Source organism: Hippocampus comes, unplaced genomic scaffold, assembly GCF_001891065.2.
Source record: "Hippocampus comes isolate QL1 unplaced genomic scaffold, H_comes_QL1_v1.1 scaffold156, whole genome shotgun sequence".
Classification (NCBI taxonomy): Eukaryota; Metazoa; Chordata; class Actinopteri; order Syngnathiformes; family Syngnathidae; genus Hippocampus; species Hippocampus comes.
The window spans coordinates 2,047,207-2,065,953 of NW_017805744.1; the positions used below are offsets into that span (position 1 = coordinate 2,047,207).

The 18,747-nt window shown below is 40.8% G+C and overlaps 2 protein-coding genes across 3 annotated transcripts in view; one reads left to right on the forward strand and one right to left on the reverse strand.

Annotated features, from left to right (window-relative positions):
- tsc22d3 (TSC22 domain family, member 3) overlaps nucleotides 1-2,024 on the reverse strand; it is a 39,005-nt gene extending 36,981 nt beyond the window's left edge. Inside the window, exons 1-2 of one of the 2 annotated variants that reach the window (XM_019884128.1) lie at nucleotides 1,709-2,024; nucleotides 1,241-1,587 (exon numbers count right to left, since the gene is read on the reverse strand). In XM_019884128.1, coding sequence (XP_019739687.1) covers nucleotides 1,241-1,560 — 320 coding nt within the window. In that variant the 5' untranslated portion in view covers nucleotides 1,561-1,587; nucleotides 1,709-2,024. The remainder of the gene's footprint in view (nucleotides 1-1,240; nucleotides 1,588-1,708) is intronic. The other variant, XM_019884127.1, reaches the window with a different exon arrangement.
- An 8,602-nt stretch (nucleotides 2,025-10,626) lies between these two features.
- Nucleotides 10,627-18,747, forward strand: part of mid2 (midline 2) — a 105,570-nt gene continuing 97,449 nt past the window's right edge. The window contains exon 1 of the mRNA XM_019883916.1: nucleotides 10,627-11,276. The gene's annotated coding sequence lies outside the window, so the exon portion shown is untranslated. The remainder of the gene's footprint in view (nucleotides 11,277-18,747) is intronic.

The window sequence follows — 18,747 nt, forward strand, 5'->3', positions numbered from 1 at the left end:
GCCTGCCATGCATGTTTTTGGAATGTGGGAGGAAACCGGAGTACCCAGAGAAAACCCACGCAGGCCCGGGGAGACCATGCAAACTGCACACAGAGAGGCCAGAGCTGGAATTGAACCCGGTACCTCTGCACTGTGAGGTCGACGCGCTAACCACGGGACCACTGGGCCTCCCCATAGTTTGTATAGGTTGAAATAAATATTTTGTGACACCCTCTCTGGCACTCCTCGTACATACATGTATATGGGGAGCGTGGTTGTTGTCAATGTGTAAAGTGCCTTAAAGTGTCTGTCGTGAGCTATATATATATATATGTGTGTGTGTATGCATATAATAACCAGCCTCTCTGGTGAATGTGGTGTATTTTAAATAAATATTTTTGTCACGTTATTAGATATTAATTAAATCAACAGAATTGACACTGTATAAATTAAACTGAATTGACTTGACATTGACTTGTTTAATATGTCGAGCGGATGTGAAGAGTAAAGCTATCCCGAGCGAATGTTGCAAAGTAACACTGATGGAAAGGTGGTACAACTGCTGATTTCAGGATTAAGTAATTCGATAGTATCTTCCAAACAATCTTAACACTTCATCTGGCAGGGATCTATCTTTTCCTCGCAAAGTCATTTTTTCAAAAACATTTGACAGTTATGCGTAGGCCTCCTATGAGTTTCAACTGACCTCTCGTCATAAAATATCACTTAAATTAATTCCTTGTGATGACAAGCTCAAGCATTTCAATAATTGTGTGTTCTCACTGTAGATTGGATTTTACTGACCTCACTTGGCTTTGCTCCCCAACAAAATGCCTTTATTGTTTTCTACTTTAGATGTGAAGGTTGGGGTGGTTCCAGGAAACATGTTTGACGGTGAGCAAATCCATCAACAATTCACCCAGTCAAGCAGGTTGCAAGGGTTAACAGATTGATACTGTGCTGTAAATAGGCACCCTTTGGACTGGATACACTGCTTTATATGCTTAGTTTTGGACCGACATTGCAAGTGGAAACCTTATCATGACCACAATGAACCCTATTCTTAATCCCAGACTATTAACACTTAGGTCAGCCTTTTGAGAAAAAGGTGCTGATCCAAAGAGACCCGATTAGTCTGCAGCAGCCACCTGGTTCAAGTAAAAATAATAACGAGCGCATAGGGTATATCCTAATAAAAGCATTCTTTATGTGGTGACGCAAATGCACAAATGAGACATGCAAAGCAGATTGGGAGACAAACCTATGGAAGAAGAGCAAGATGGACAACATGGTCTGGTCAATGTTGCTGTTGCAGATTCCCTCATTGAGCAGGAAGCAGGGGTCCCTCACAACCGACTCCAGGGAGTCCTGACGCATGATGTTATTCAGCTTGTCCGTGTTGAGGTTTTGGTACATCAGCTGGTTGCGGAGTTGGCGGAAGTGACTGACACTGGGGCTCGTGGGACTGGCCAGCGTCGTGCTGAGGCCCTGAGACAGCGAGTCATCACAGCCGTTGGCCAGGTCCAGGCAGCAGCTGCAGCAGTCCAGGCCGATGGGTGAGCGACATTCATCGTCTGACATCTTGGAGGACAGGTGGATCAGGAGGTGCCAGTATGGGAGTCACAGACAAGGATATGAAAAGTAAATGCAAAGTCAGGAAAAAAGTCAATATTGTGCTGGCATTCCTCAGCTCTCGCAGAGCAACAGAAAGGGAAAGAACCTGCCTTACCGTCACGCCAGCAGTCCAGGACCAAAATGAGGTGTGGCAGCAGGTTCAAGTCTTCCCTGAGAAGTGCAGTCCCACTGGGCCACTTTGCCTGCTCCTATCCTTGTATCTGCCCTCCTGCGGCTCTGTTGCGTTTAGCCTTTTGTCTCGGGCCAACACCGCTGCTGTGCTTTCCTACTGTTGCAGGAGAAAGAGTGAACACCCCCCTTCCTTAAAACACAAACATGCTCTCACACACATTCAGCAGGAGTGCACTTGAAAGCAACACCCAGAAGCTGCTTGCTGCTTATCACTTTTTTTCCTTGCACTTTTTTTTTTTTTTAGTTGTGCTTGAGAACACAGAGGGAAGAGGCAAAGGCAAGCTGGTGACGAAGAGGGCGGGGAAACCACTGTGATTGGTACAAAGCAAGACTGTTCACATGCGCCAGGGCCCTCCTCTTTTAGGTTTGAGCCAAGCTCTGTGCACATTGGGGAAGAGAGACAGCAAGGGAGGGAACATTTTTGAGCATGCTGTAAACGTGCAGCAAAAGACCTGCCATGCTGACAGCGTAAGGAGTGGCTTGAGGGAACACGCACAAAACCACATGAGCATGAATTCATTCCTGAGCTGTGAAAATCAGAGAGGGGAAAAAAAAACTAAAGACATAACATGCACTTAGAAAAAAGGCTTTATTTAGTACAGAATACAGTACAGGTAGTAGTATTTTGGTTAATATAGTACCGTACTTTCTTCAATAAGTGGGCCTTTTCCAATGTGTGCAGCAGTTTGTGTTTACAATAATAATGATGCTGACTTTTTTCTTGAATGTCAGATGTTAATTTAATAGTCTTTATTTGTAGAATTATAAGTCACAGTAGTGTTGCATGCAGTGGTAGGGCATCAGGGTCATTAAGGCCTGACTTACATTTCCAAGCACTGAATCGGGATGACAACGTAAATAATAACTTGCTCGATGAGATTGTGTTCATTTCTGTCCAACGGTCAGCAGTATCTTTATGTCATAATGTTTTATCTTGGCCGCACTGCTTCCAGTTACAGTGCTAAATGTACAGTATGTGGATGTTCGATTCTTTTGTCCAGTCAAATTTCAGGCTCTATGCGCTGCATTCAGAATCAGGTGTTCTGATTATGTCATTTAAACTATTAGCAATGGGATAATTTCATAAACCAATCATATGTCAAATTCATCCTGAAAGGGTGAGTGAGCTGGCGCACTCGGTGATGGCAGCCTTCCAGTCCTCTGATTGGTTGGTCAGAGCAAAACTTGTAACAGCCAAGTCCAACTAGCCAAACCTGTCTGTAGTGAGCTCCACACAGGAGATTTAATCATCAGCAAGGTAAAGTTATATGTTGTTATATCACACACATCAACCCAGCAGCACGGCATCACTGAGGTGGTAGAGTGGCCAACCGAAAAGTTGTGGGTTCAACCATGTCAAAATGTCCTTAGCAAGTCATTGCACCCTCCAGTTGCTCCTTATTGTGTATCATCGGCAGGTGAATGAGAAGATCGTGTTAAAGCACTTTGAAGATAGAGAAGTGATACACAAATAAAAGTGAAGGCATTTGGGGAACTAATTAAGTTAAATTGGATTAACTTGCTTAACTTGATCAGGATTGTTATCAGGCTTCTGCAAAGGCTTGCTGTTGAGATGATGATTTGAATCAGGTGTGTTGGAGGAGGGAAACATCCAAAACGTGCACGATAGGGATCCTTGAGAACCCGACATGGCCATCCGTGGATTAGACTGTCTAAGTGTACCTAATCTTGTCAATATCTGATTTACCTATGCATTCCAAGATTAATTATTCCATGAAACTTTATGGACCGTGCTTGTTTTTCTGGTCCGACGGGCAAATTGAGTCTCTGAGCTCTCTTGTGGTTGGTTACAAATTGGTGAATTTCGTTTTCGCTTGTCATCTAGTTTCACATTGGTAAAGAGAAAGTCACACTAGTACAGACAAATGCTTCAAAAGCCTTGTAAATAACACACAAAGTCATTATTTGACAGACATGTCTGCAGATGGCTGCTCATGGTGGAGGAGAATGACAAGATAATTGCCTGTAGTATGTGTCTCTCCGAGGCATGTTGCAGTGACAGACCCACAATGCAAAGACGGGGAGCGTGGGATCAATTAATTAGAGAAAATGACTGACAATATAGAGTGTGAGGATACACTCTGTGGGTGAGGTGGACTATTTCGATCCGACACTTCCCTCTTGTGGTTACTTGGTGACATAGCAATTTGTCAAATATCGCCTGGATGCCTTCATTACAAAACAAGAGTGGGAAAAAAAACAGATTGTTGACTGACCATCAGGAGTTGCGCGAGTGACTTTCTTGCATACACTGAACACAAACAAATGCAGGGAACATTTGCATTGCACGGGCAGCTTGTCTCAATAGATTAATGGTTTACCGTGTTTGTGCAATGATGTGAGCAGTCAGATGTTTTGACTAAACAATTTTCAAAACTACTGGAGCGCTATCAATAAAAGGTTACTACAGCGCAGTGAAGTCCGTGTCCTAAAGTGCTCGTGGTGTCCCCATCAGAATAGCTTAGTCTATGTGAAAAGGTAGCAATGATTTAACTCTGAGGTCTCATTTTAAGTGTCCAAATATTTGCTCACATACCTGTACAATAAGTCTACCTAAATGTAAAATGTTTCAAAAAAAGTGTCATTTTTTTTAAAACTTTTTTTTTTCATTTTTACAAACATAAGACCAATAAAGGACACTGGTAACAAAGAACCAGGAACAGAAAACTCTTGCAAAAGGCAAGGAACGAGAAAAATGTAAATCGTTTGTCAACTCCAAGGACAAGAGAATCCAATGGATGAGAATACGCAACAGGAAAATCCTATGAACTAATGCGAAAAGCTATGAGGAAAAAAATGTCAAGAATGTCTCGTGAATTAAAGCACTTGGAGTCGTGAGCAAGGTTTAACAATCCGACAGCCAGTTGTCAGCGTGGCATGGCTTTTAAAGGCAGCTAGGTAACAAGGATGATTAGTGTCAGGTGTGGCTCACGAGGGAACACCCACTCTCCAGCTGGAGATTGAAAAAACAAAGCAAACAGGACAGAATCATGACAAAATCATATTGGACATTTTGCATATGGCTTTGATTTGCAGTCTATTCTGTCATTTTGGGCTAATTGCGCATTCAAAAAAAACATTAATATTAAAAAAAATCTAGTTTTCAATGACATAACTGTCACATGAGGAGTAGATTTTTTTTAACCAGAAGCAGATATGGCATAGGTTGAAAAGTAAAAGTCTTAATCTACAAAAATATGAAGTAACAACAGAGGGCAGGGCTGGTTGCAGAAGACATGGAAAAAAGTTTCCCTTTTTGACTGGGAAAAAGCTCCACATACAAGTGACAACATGCCACAAGCCCAGCTTAAATACTGTGAGAGATCTGGGCAATATGACAGCATAAATGTGATGACATATCCATCCATCCATCAATCCATCCAATTTCTAATACGTTTTTCCTCACAAGGGTCGCAGGTGTGCTGGATCTTATTCCTTTGGGCAGTAGGCAGGGTACACGCTGAACTGAATGTCTCATTCTGGTGACTCTGAAGGTTCTGATCACGAAATTTCATCATAGTTGTTTAATTACACTGCAAAGTTATAATTTTCCCATTGTCCAATAAACTAATGTGCAATGTTACATACTTTTAGTCAAACTCAAAGAACATTTTTCAACTAAAACCAGTATATTGGCACTTGCGGGCATTGAAAGTAGCTAAAAGACGCCACTGAAATTTGCTAGAAATCCATCCTCCTCCCGAGGCTGCGAGCGGTCAGACAGGATCAAACAAATTCATACATTGCTTGGTGAGATATGGCGTTCAATCCCGAAACTTCTCTGCACGTTGCACTCCTCTTTAGAAAGTGGGCCCTAAGGCATGTCGGGTAAGGCTTCTGTTCCAAACAAGTATACACTATTTGCGGAGAGTCTTTCATCACAGGGAGCATTCAGCCCAGAGTCCAAATAGTCAGCACTGGTTCTCTCTGAAGCAGATTCAGGCCACGACATAAGCTTCAGAAGTAATTAATGTTTTCACGAAAACGAACTGGGATTCTTGCCTCCAACCGTCAAGGTCAAATCTCGCAGGCTCTTTCTTTCACAGTGTGGATTTCGTCTAATTCTCTTTTAGCTTTAATTCCCATTATGTCTCACTCTTCTTTATTGACTTTGACTTCATATCTGCCACTGTTTGGCCTCAGTTTGCTTTCTATCAGCTTTATTCGACATGTGTGACGGGTTTCCCGTCAGCGGTAAAACCCCCGTTGTGCTCTGTCACTTGTGCTTTCATGGAAAAGCTAAAAAAAAAAAAAAAAAATAGACATTGCTGAGTTTTTTTTTGTTGTCTTTCGGCTATCCCCCACAATGTGCAACTTAACATTGAGTGCTGGTATTCCGCCTACAGCTCTGAAGTTTACTTTTTTTCTGCATATATTGCTTATTAGGAGGAATAAGACATATGGTATTGTGGGTTCTTCTTACTGTAGCATGTACATTTATTTGGAAGACTAGAACATCTAGAATCCAATGGTTCTTAAAAGAAATGGGAATAAATAAAAAACAAAGCACACAAAAAAACATTCCCATCAGTAAGAAACTGCTCACAATACATGCACATAGAACTAAAAAAAAAGTATTTTAGATATTTCTGAACTTAAAAATGGTGTGTTTATGCCAACACAGGATGTCTATATTGATATTTTCATCTGCCTCTGTTGCCAGTGAGCATTTTACAGCAACTTCCATAAAATGGAACTACACGCAACTAGCAATCACTAAGTCATTGATTATCTTTAATGGGAGTGAAAATAAATCAAACAGCCACCCAGCTAAAAGCATGCAATAAAGGATATGACACTGCTTGTTCAAGCTTATCTTGAAAGAGCATTCTGGCTTTGCCCTTTATAGTGTTCTTGTTGCAAATTCTCTACCTTCTCCATTTTGACAACTCATTTTTCATCTCTTAATGTGGTCCTGTCACCGAGTGGAGATGAGATTAAACAAGAAACAGCAAAATCAGTAAACTGAGAATTGTCCAACCGCATCACGGCATTGCTTTGGAAATCCATCTATTTTTAGTCAAGTACGGCATTGCCCCCAGTGAATCGGCAAAAGAATAGATGTGTTTATTTTCAACTTTCTAATGTTTTAGTGGTGACTGAGGAGTCTAAAAAGCAACAAACGCAAAGTATGCAATAAATGTTTGGGGACTGATTGACTGCTGCTGATAAATGGATGTTTGTTTGTTCTTGCAGCTGCCTCTATCGCAGTTTGCATTTGTGCGGCCAGTCTGGGAGGATGTGCGTCTCAATGGCACATTATGCAATGTCTACAACTGCTGGTGCAAAAATAAAACATTATACTCACTTCAATGACGATTAACCTCTTCTCGTGAAATGTTGTGATCATTTCACATTAATTTTCAGACTGCAAGCATGTGTGCTCATTTGCATGAATGTGTGCATTTATAAATCGACCATTATGATCACTTGCGCTATGATATGCAATACAAGATATGTAGCAATAATCTCGACACAGAAATTAATGTTGATTGACACTAATATCGATCCATCCATCCATGTTCCGATTCGCTTATCCTCACTACGGTCGCGGGGGGTGCTGGAGTCTATCCCAGCTGTCTTCGGGCAGTAGGCGGGGGACACCCTGAACCGGTTGCCAGCCAATCGCCGGGCACATAGACGGACAAATCATCCACGCTCACATTCACACCTAGGGGACAATTTAGAGTGTTCAATCAACCTGCCATGCATGTTTTTGTAATGTGGGAGCAAACCGGAGTACCCAGAGAAAACCCACGCAGGCCCTGGGAGAACATGCAAACTCCACACAGGGAGGACGGAGCTGGAATTGAACCCGGTACCTAGCTGGACTGACTCCAGGGGCAAGCCATCTGGCCAGCAAGGCCTTCTCCACTCAATTCTCATTATTTCGGAGCATTTCTCCTGGCTAAACTCCTTCTAGGGCGGATGTGGATGTCAGATTTTTTTTTTTTTTTTTTTTTTTGTCCAATCAAATCACAGCCTCTGTATCTTTAACCTTTAACTTTAATTGAGATTTCAAATTTGGCCCAGAAACATCCGAATTGTTCCATCCTCTGATTGGGTGGTTAATGCAAGCATTTTAGCTGGCCTAAGCCAAGCAAGTCTCTTGCATGCGGCACCCATTAGTACATTTCCTGAGCAGCATTTCTGCTGCAGTGTGATGTATTTAATGTTTTTTGATTGTTTGTTTCTGACATGCTATTACAGATTTTGGACTGATGTATCTGGAACATTTGTGTGTTGTTATATTGCTTTTTGGATGGTATGAATCAAATCTATGATTGTGATGTGATGGTAATGGAAGTAAGAGGTGAATAGAGTCAGGGAAGTCCCCACGAAAGGCCCTAAATATTAGAGACAGTTATCATTCTGATGCAGTAAAATACAGGTTTGTACAAGTGCAAACTCCACTCACAGTTACTAATAAACAGCTAAGCATCAGATGGAAAAGTTACCAAAATTGTTTTACCCCTTTTTAATTCTAATGCTTGAGATTCAAAGTAGCAGACCAGATTTTTGGGAGGAGGCTAAAAACAGAACTCAAAATACGGGATAACATGTATAAGCCGAACATAAAATAGATGGATAGAACATGTAGTTTTATCTTGTTGGTTTGACGCCATTCTAATTGTGAGCTCAAAGATGGTAACAGCGGGCACACTGAGGAGTTTATGTGAATGCTTTGTGTCTCTCAGGTTGGTTTTGCAAGTCAATCTCAAAAACCTGGCCCCCTTCCATGACAATGCCGGCTGAGTAGCTCAGTAACACTTTGCTACATTTCCCAATTCCTTTTTATTCCAGCCAGACTGGATCACACATCTGGATGTCGTGATAAACACATAATCTTTCTTCTTCCCTGCAAATGACAGTGCAGCACAACCGAGCCTTTCAGGGCTGACATTTTGATCAATCAAATCATCATAAATGCACAAGGAATCAATCAACAGTCAGACAGTCAATGGAGGCAGTCCATCTGAGTGAGCTGAATCTGCATTGAAAAAGTGGAGCATTCGATGAAACGGGACTTTTGTTAATCTTGTTAGTAACGCGCGTGCTTTTCCTGAGTCAGAATGATGACCATGAAATTGCTGCATCCACTCGAGACGCATCTCACATTGAAAGTGAAAAAGAGGGCACATCAATGCATGTCAACATTCCACTGAAAATTTGTTTGGTTCAAAGCCTTAACAGCTTTCACAAAAGATGGAGAAAACTGGCATTGCTTTCAAAAGCAATGCTCAAGACTATAATGTGGGTCTTTTATTTAAACAAATTGGAATAACTGATTAATATTAAGCATTATTGAATATCAACTGAAAGGGTACAGAGCTCTATTCCAGAACGAGTATGGATGTTACGTTATTACACCAAGGTTGCAAGGCTGAAAGGAAACCCGGCAGTAAAGCTGTATGTCCCAGGAGTCTTATTCGGGTTTTTTTTCCCCTGCAGGAATACAAAAAGGCATAGCTGGCTGGGGTAGGGGCGCTTCTGATCTATAGGCAGCCTCCCCAGTTGCACACAGAAATTATACTCCATTTCTAAAACTGGGGAAAATCGTAAGAAAATGCACTTGCAAACGTTACATTCACATGGGATCCAGTATAAGAACCGGAACAGAAATACAGCATACATGGATATTAATGCTCAATTTTGACTAACACTTCTAGAAAGGTCACCTTCAGAACTCTGTCAGTGGTTCCCAACTTTTTTTGGCTTCCATCGGTGTACCCCATCACTCATGTGTTTTGATGATTCACTTGGGTTGACACGCGGTTGTGATTTTTTGCCACACGCAGCTCTGTGAAATAAATTATTAAATGAGCTGACGTACTCCAAGGGTTACGCGTACCCCTGGTTGAGAAATACTGCTCTATTTAATACTTGTCTTTTTCAACATTCTACTCTCTGGTAGAGTGGGAAACGTCCTTATTTTGTATAATATCCAATTGAGGATTATTGATGTACCTGGCGGCAAAGGTCATATAAATAGCCTAGGAGTTATCTGACAGGATTCCACTTTCAAAGGTTTTGGTTTGCAGCTCATCTGTGATGGTTTTGTGGGGACTCCACACTGTCATCTGCAGTCACCACTAGTTTGATGCATCGGGCAACTGGCATGTTGTCGAGACTGGAAACACACATTGGTCACGAAATATGTGAAGAAATGGTGTTTCCAGGAGTGTCACATATCGATAGTCTGAATAAGAAATGCTTGCGTAGTGAAAGGAAGAGACTCAACTGTGAATATATATTCATCCCAGTCAGATGCTGCCAGTTTACATTTATGATGTGCTAGATGATGGGAATAAACAGGGCAAGAAATGTGTCCATTATAGTTTATTCCTTACATATGCGTGTTTAATGAGCTACACATAAATTGCACCTGCTCTAAATGTTATTTCTGATAAAACACATGACAAGATATTGATGCATAAAATAGCTTCTCAGTTTGATGCAATTAAGTTCTACATAACTCCCATCACAATAAGAAATTTCCCTCTATCCAAATCCAAACACTGAATTTCTGATAGAGGCTCACATTTCATTTTCAAGAAACTACTCTCTTTAAGGCACAATCACTAGAAGGAGCAGGACAACATACATTTTGTGGTATCCAATCCTCTTGCTCTCACTCAATGTGTGTTTGAATTAGTTTGATTGTTTTGAAATTATGCAAAGAACGTAAAAATGTTATTGAGCCGTAAATGGTATAAAAATGCTGAGGGTGCATTGAATAGTGTACTTCTACATTGCGGAATTTAATCTATTGCAGCGGGCAGGTGCGTGGAGGTGGAGACTGAATGTGAATGTATGCCTCCTGGCAAATGACCTGCAATGAAGGGGGATGACTGTAATGGGATTTCCATTCAGGAAACATAATAAGAGATTTGAGCGTTTTGAATTGCGAGGTGGTCAAGGAACTAACTAGTATCTCTTGACATCACTGTATTTTCTTCATGACTCTGATTGGCCAAAATGGTCGTTAGAGCGCCACCTGTACTTTGGCAATTTCTTAACAGCCTGGTAATGTGATTTTTGGTTTGGAGATGTAAAATGTCCGTTACGGCCAATGCGTTTATTCTAAATATAATTACAATTAATGCGTGGTTAAAACGAGTCACATTTGTTGCCAGACACCGAGAGGCCAATTCAAAGTGACGCCGGCACGAGGCATTGAGAGGCTCCCAGTGGGCTGGTCACGTGCCCACGCCAGGGGAGCGTCAGTTCTAGTTCGTGGTCCGCGTCTCTTTCTGGATGCGGACGGAACACGCACAGCAGATCCAGTCCGGCGATCTCGTGTTTTGGGGCATCGCCGTCCACACAGCCCGCGGCGACGCGGGATACACCCACCACCTGATCCACATACTCGTCCAAACTTCTGTCCGCTTGATCCTGTCAAGTGTCACGGCACAAGAGCGGCGCTGTCAGGACGAAGCTTCGTCGCGCATTCCGGGTGGAAGATCACAGTGAGTAACATGCACCATAACGTTGTCGTTTAAGTACGAATGACTTACTTTTGACTCGAGTGCTGAAGACGTTTAAAAACAAAGCAACGTGGCTGGAGTGGTGTTGCAATCGCGTTTGTTATGGAAAGAATGCAAATTGGAGCGTTGTCATCTCCCTACTCTCGGTAAAGACAGCAAGTATTACCAATACAATTTTGATGCAATGTTGTTCATTGGTCCTTCGTAATGGTGACGTGCGCGAGTAACCCTTCAGTGCAAATATCATTTGGTAATTTTTCAACAGAGGTCTGACATGAACTCCCCACTCTTGATGCCCGTCATGGGAAATTCCGCATATTGTTCCCTCTTCGAAGTAAACTCTCATGTTTGTGTTGATGACACTCGCTAACCATCGCGTTGGAGGTGCAGCTGCCCAATCAAATTCGATCAAACACAATAGCTACACAAATTATTTCGTCCATAAAGTTGATTGTGCACTGGTTTGCACCGACGACACTGTTTGAGGTATTAATTTAACAGTATATTCACGACTGTGGTGATGTAGAATTGTACTGCGTGTGCAAAAGTCAAATTACATCTTTTTAATTAAAATACAGTGCACACTCAGGCAATGTTTGCCAACCTTTTTTTAAAAAAAAAATAATGTTAATTATGGACCATCTGCTATCTAGTGGAAGATCATTGGATTGTTTTGCCCATCACTATATGGCACTAGCTTAGATTGATGAACAAAGACAATGAATAAATGATTTTTAGACCAATGAAGTCAAATTGGATGAATTCCCAGAGACGCACCTGATGATCACTGACATTAATGTGCTGCAGCAGTGCTTGGGAATCACTCCACAACTGAAGGCAAATGTTGCTGTTTCCATCATGTCCAGATATCATCACAAGCTGTAAAATTAAAGAGCCACACTTTTTGAACACTGTGACCACTTGTGACTCTACATCAAGTGTCAAACTCAAGCCCTGGGGCCAGATCGAACTTACCACATAATTTATTTTTATGGTCTATCAAGCAAATCATGCGATTTGATTTGTTTAATTTTTGGCAGAAAATCTCTGCGGTTTTCCTCACTTTTTACAGATGTTACCAGCATTCAGTTATCAACAATAATTTTACATTTTTTGTGACTTCTGATTTCAAATTCAATCTGTTGTATTACCGTATATGTATTTGTATACACCAAGGCTGTCAAAGTTGAAGTTTTAACCTCAGAAATTTATAATTCAGATTTATTAATTAAGATAATTTAAAGCATTAGAAAAAAAATGTTCTCAGTTTCATTTCCTCCCCGTGATGGCCGAGATCCTCTGTTCATTTGCTGGACAAACACGGGCTACAGATAGTTTTACCTTCTTGATATGTTGGGGAACTCAAAAGTAATTTTCCAATACCATATTAGTTGTGTATCATCTCAGTGCAAAACACCCTGCTCAAGTTACCTCCACGGCCTCACAAAATGCTGCTGGAGCGTGGTGCTTTTAAGCGAGAGGTTGTGTGGCTTGTTATTGTGAGAGCGGTATCGGAAAGATGCTTGTAAAGCTGAGTCACTTTTGATCGCTTTGTTCCGCAGTTGTATTTTACAGAAGCATATTAAAAGATCAAAGAACGCAATTAGAACAGTCTTTGAATCTAAAATATACTTCCGATTTGATGACTACATTCATTTCAGGATTTTAGTCAGGTAAATTATCGAGTCCAAGCTTCATAGAAAATAGTAGGAGTAGAAAAATATGATTACTCGTGATTAAGTACGGAAAATTGTGTGATTACTAATGAGTTGAAATATTTCAATTGCCTGACAGCACTAAAATATAAGGGATGTCATTTGATTAAAAAAAAAAAAAAAAGCTAATAATAACGGTGATTAAGCCCGGGATTTCCATATTCAACTCATGATTAATGGCAAAATCTTTTTCTGTTCATAAAGAAATATTTTTCAAGTTTTCAATACTAGTGGAAAAATATATTTTTGTTTCTTTATTTTAATTATTTGTTTTTTAAGTACCAACAAACTTAAACAAATCCTCTTTTTCTTCCAGTTCCTTCATTCTGATAATTTGCTGTCATTCCCTTCAGATCTCCTTCCCTGCACCGAGTCGGTCGATTTCTTCTCCGTTGATGTCTTATGGTCAATTATATATTCAGCACATATCTGGTTCACTGAGTCGTTTTAACTGTCTGGTTGGAACCAATTTATTTGCTTCCCTCTCTTACTGCATGATCACTCTCAATGCAATTCTGCCAATAGAACATGAACCCTCCAAGAGACATTTGTTCCAGCTGGATGCGTACAACTGACACCTACTCTTGATCACGCATCTGTTTACTCTGTTCACTGCTTAATTGCACCTTGAGCTGATAGGTTTTTTAACACAAGAGGCGGGGCATTGCATCAGCTCCAGTACATGTAGGGAAGATAACGAGTCAGTGTGTTGTTGATGTTGTAGGTGGATTGACAGCAGTGTGACTGGTTGATCCCTCTGGCCGACATTACATCGCAAACTTAAGCGTGACGGACGGTTCTATGTGCTCCTTGCATTTTAAACATCCATTGAAATTGGAAAACACGTACATGCATGACACGACAAGGCAATGAGAGTTGAGTAGGTTTCAAGTTTCTCGTTCCGAACCATAAACGCATGGATCTGTTTTAGCCAAGGACACCTGAGGTCATTTGAATTTTGCCAAATATTTTGGGCCAAATATACCTTGGTATGCTTTTATTTTTATTTTGAGGTTGGCCCTTGCAACATGTGGCAGCGTGTTACCGTAATGCAAAGTATGAACAATCTTTGTGGGGGCTGGTTTGAACTGTCTTCTTGACTGGAGGCTGGCCTGAGCCCACTTTTATTGCCATCACATTTTACTGCTTCCACTATCAACACGACATCATCCCAAAATCATGTTCAATTGCTAATTAAGGATGCTTAAAAAATACTTGTGAATTATGCTGTCATTGTTAAGAATTGTACAATATGCGTCATTGGCATCTGCTGGCAATGAGTGATCAGTACTGTATCGACAGTTTAATAGGTGACAGTGAATCTGGACACTTACCTTCAATGCTAACAGCATGAAAAATTTGCAGTTACTACGGATCCATTTTTCACAAACCACGGTTACTAAAACCTGTCACTAGGTTTCTAGGCAAGAAAATACAGTTTGATGCTCTGTTCAATTTAAATGTTTGAGAAACTGTTGATTATCAAAAAAATTAAAACCAGATGATTCTTGTGTGTTTTATTCAAACGTGATTATTTGATAGAATCAAGTTCACCTTGTGTGGCATCACTAAGTAGCTATTTCCAATGGTCAAAGTCAGAACAAATGGGAAGTTGACATCCTTTTTGTGTGAGTGTGTGATTTCGAGGTTTCACTATGCCTCCACTTTTGTTCATTTCACTAGCCAATACCCTGACAACTTACTATACCTCAAACCACTGACATCATCCATTTGTGCCTCCTTTTAAAGAGTTCATATTCTGGATCTCCATATTATAATGTTGCGCTACGTCCGCTTGAAGAATGATCCCTCTCAGATGAAACCGGAAATAGCAAACAAATGGCAAGTTCTATGAAATCATGCTTATATTTTGGGCTGGGTGGCAGTCATCATAGTTGCTTCCAGTGTTTGTGTGAATGGCCTATTACTCCCAAGTGTCAGCGCCTCTGAGCGGCTTTCACACAGGACCTCTTTGAAAAGCAGGGGGTCCTGGGAACAATCGAAGTCCAGCTTCCTGTGGGGAGAAACACCTTTGATGACACTTAGCGTCTGGAGGATTAGATTACATCATGTATTCGCACTGCACTGGGTTATAATTAGAGTTTGGCGAATTCTGAGAAATCCTTAAAGAACTGTGACAGATCATTTTGGAACTGGTTCTTTAGTTGAAGGGCTCAACTTATGGTTTTTTTTTTTTTTTTTTTTTTAGCAACCCCGTTTCCGACCACAACTAGCGCAGGCAGTTTACTATACATACGATCCTATTTTGTTTGGTGCATTCTTTTTAACTCTTTTGTCTTGGTTTCTTCTGACTTAGTCTGGCTCGGTTTAGCACGGCAGGTCATAAAGGAAAGGACCACATCTGTTTTGGTCTCCGAAAAATGAAAAATATGCTCAGTTTGTCATGCTCTCATCCTCTTAATTTTGAGCAGGCAGCACGATCCTGATGTTAAAAAAATGTAATACTGTTGTGTCACCTTGCAAATGGAAGAAGCAAGTTCTGGTGTTGTATGGCCTGATTTGTTTAAAAAAAAAAAACCCTCAACACTTGATGAAGTACGCCAGGTATGTTCCAAATATATGAATTCTCAGTTTTGATTGAAACTTGTCAGTAATTGACTGAATTCTACTATAGAATCAAATAATGATTGGTTAATTGCCTTTCTTCATCATTAATTAAAAGTGAATCATTTCCTATTTGCCAGTGTTGTATTTAACAGATAGTTTGCAGTGATGGAGCTCATATATCTGATCTCACGCTGTCTTCTTAAAACGGCACAACGGAATCAATCCACACAATCAAAATAATTATTTCAGATAAATCTAACATTTTGCCCGTTCTTAGTTTTCACCCACTAATGTATTGAATGCACGAGAAAGCCCAGAAGATGTTTGGTGGAATAAATTGTGACCGTCTACAACCAGTCCTTCTTAGTTGATGAGAACAGCAATTCTGCTTGATTTATTGCTTCCCTGTTTTTGTGCAGCATTGCTGCTCACTATCAGTCAGATAGACATGAAAAAAAAAAAAGAACAACCGCAGGGGAGGCACGATGTGCCACTACCACATAAACCTCCACTGACAGGAGTGCCACTTGTCATCTGCAACTGGTGTGTCTCACAACTCATCAGCTGTTTATTATTCAATTATGAGGGTCCTCGAGTTCAAGCTGGGCTCACTGAAGTGGAAAACAGACCCACTGATTAATAAGTGCGGGGTGGGGGGGGGGGGTCTTAGTTTGCTGTTTGCTTTTGAAGGAAGAAAGATTTTCTTTTAAATTGGTTTCATCAATGGTGGACAGGGTGACTCCTGGTTCAAGTTTGAAGAGAAATGCAAGAACTGTATGTCAAAGAGAAGCAAACATCAGTGTTAAAGGTTAATGGTGTGTGTACTGCGGTGCTATGTTGACAAACAGTGAACAGCCAGATAAGAGGCAAAGAGAAACTCAGCATTGGCCTTGGTGGCGAAATCCACCTCCCTTCATCTCACATTGGTTCATTTTTCAGCTGCCAGGTGTTTTTCAATCTCAATAATGTACACACAATCTGGCCTTTTACATGGTGAACGCAGGGCCAAGCTGTCGGTGAGATTAGCACTCGAGCCAATGGTGGGAGGGCAGTTAGAGCCGCTGGGGAACAGCTGCCAGAAAGTGCTACAAATCCCCAGATACTGAGCATGCACACACATTGAAGACGTGCATGTGAAAGCCCCGGCGAAGATGGAAGATTTGAAGGGTTGGCTCATTTGAGAAACTGTTTTCTCCTCTGTGTCCTTCAGCCACATAATGATGAGCGCATCAACGACGATACATCATGCTATATGACATCCTACAATGTATGATATTATGATATGACTACTGTGTAGTACACGATGCTAATTCTAATAGCATACTCTCCTCATATTAAATCTGAAAGAATATTGGGATTTCTGGCTACCATTTACATCCGGATGATGTCTGGCACGCCTTTTGCTGATTTGATTGGAATGTTAATTATGACACTAATGGAGCGACATGACAATCAACATTTGGAAGGGCCCTTCAATGTGGCTTTACTTTATCTTTAGAAAAAACATCGTCGTTATACAGGAGAATAAATCTTCATGAATGACTCCTCACCCAGTGTGTGTGCACCTTCTCAGAGCATTCTTTTGAATAGTGTGATTAACTCCGCTGACATGTGTCTCATAATTCCAAGATGTAATCTGAGCGACTACATTACCCTTTAATTATCATATGACAAAGACCTTCCCCACAAACATGATGTGACAATCTACTGAATTCATACTGATAAGTGATTGACTGATTTTTGGGCTCATCACTTGCATTTTAAGATTCTGTTGTAAGCATGAGCACAAGTAAAGCCCTTTCAAAATGAAAGACACAGCAGAAAATTCAAGAGATTATGTCCTTGAACTAAATCGTGAACAAAAATGGAAATTTCAACTCCTGTTAAAAACTCAAACAAAAACTGCTCTTTTATTGATTTAGTTATTTTTGGGGGGGATGTATTATGATGCATTACCCTACACTGCTTGTGTGGCAAAACATCTTTGAACATTGGCATGCATCCACTTCCACCACTGGGCTTTTCACACTCAAAACAAAGGCTTGCACTGTTGCACCGTTTTCCTCTCGCCTCTCCCAGTTCAATTTCAGTCTCAGAAACCCCCCAATAAAAGCATACTCCCATGCTGCAGCATTACCATCCTTGGAAGAGGAGATGGAAAAAAAATATATCCCCACCACCCATTTCGTTTTGCAGCTTTGTTACAAAGATGATGCAAGCCAAAATAAATAAAAAAATAAAATAAAATGCTTTTCAATAATGTGTTTTGTAGTTACTAAGCAGAAGCCACCCACTGTGTTCCATGGTGCTGCATTTTTTTTAAACAACACCTAATAGTGGCAGGCAGAACAACAAAATATTCTTCCATTAGATGGAAGAGGGGTACAATAAACCTGTGTATCGACCTCAATATTAGCAATGTGCCCCTGTAAATTTCTCATGGTAATGTACACAGTTCATATTTTGATAAGGCATCAGACGTCCTCATCTTGTGCATTTCGGAGCCTATCTTCGGTTTGCGTGATTTGCTTCTGCTTGCTTGACGCGATTCAATATTTTCTCCTTAAAATTGCACAAGTAGGGCAAACCATTGCGTGACTTTGTGGAAGGAGCTCACAATCCCTTTGGGTGGTCAGGCAGTCGATCAAGGATTCACTTAACTGCAGGCCCTACTTTTCCAAGTACACATCAAACAACACTCTTGAAATGTGTGTCCTTACAAAAACAAAAAAAAATGGTAGTCAATACACAGTATAGAGTAATACTAAATTAGTGTACATAAGACATTGGACACACCACCTTGTTACTTTGGTGATCAGATGATGTCGTCTGCTCCAGGCTCATGCGATCTGACCTTGTAGTGCAGTCACTGGCCTCCACTGCCCCCCAGCATGCTTGATAAAGGAAATGGCCTTTTAGGGAGACAGCCACTACTAAGGCAGAAAATAATAAGTGCCACAAAAAGGGTCCAATAAAAATGAGGATAGCTACTTGCTGCTCTTGAATAAAAAAATGGAGAGCTGATACATAATCGGCAACTACATCACAACAAAGTTTCACAACAAATGGTATTTACATGCATAACATACAACAGATTTGAGTTCCTCTCTAACACAGACATGTTTACAGTAACTCCTTTTTGTGGCTGTTTTACTTTGACTGTATGCATG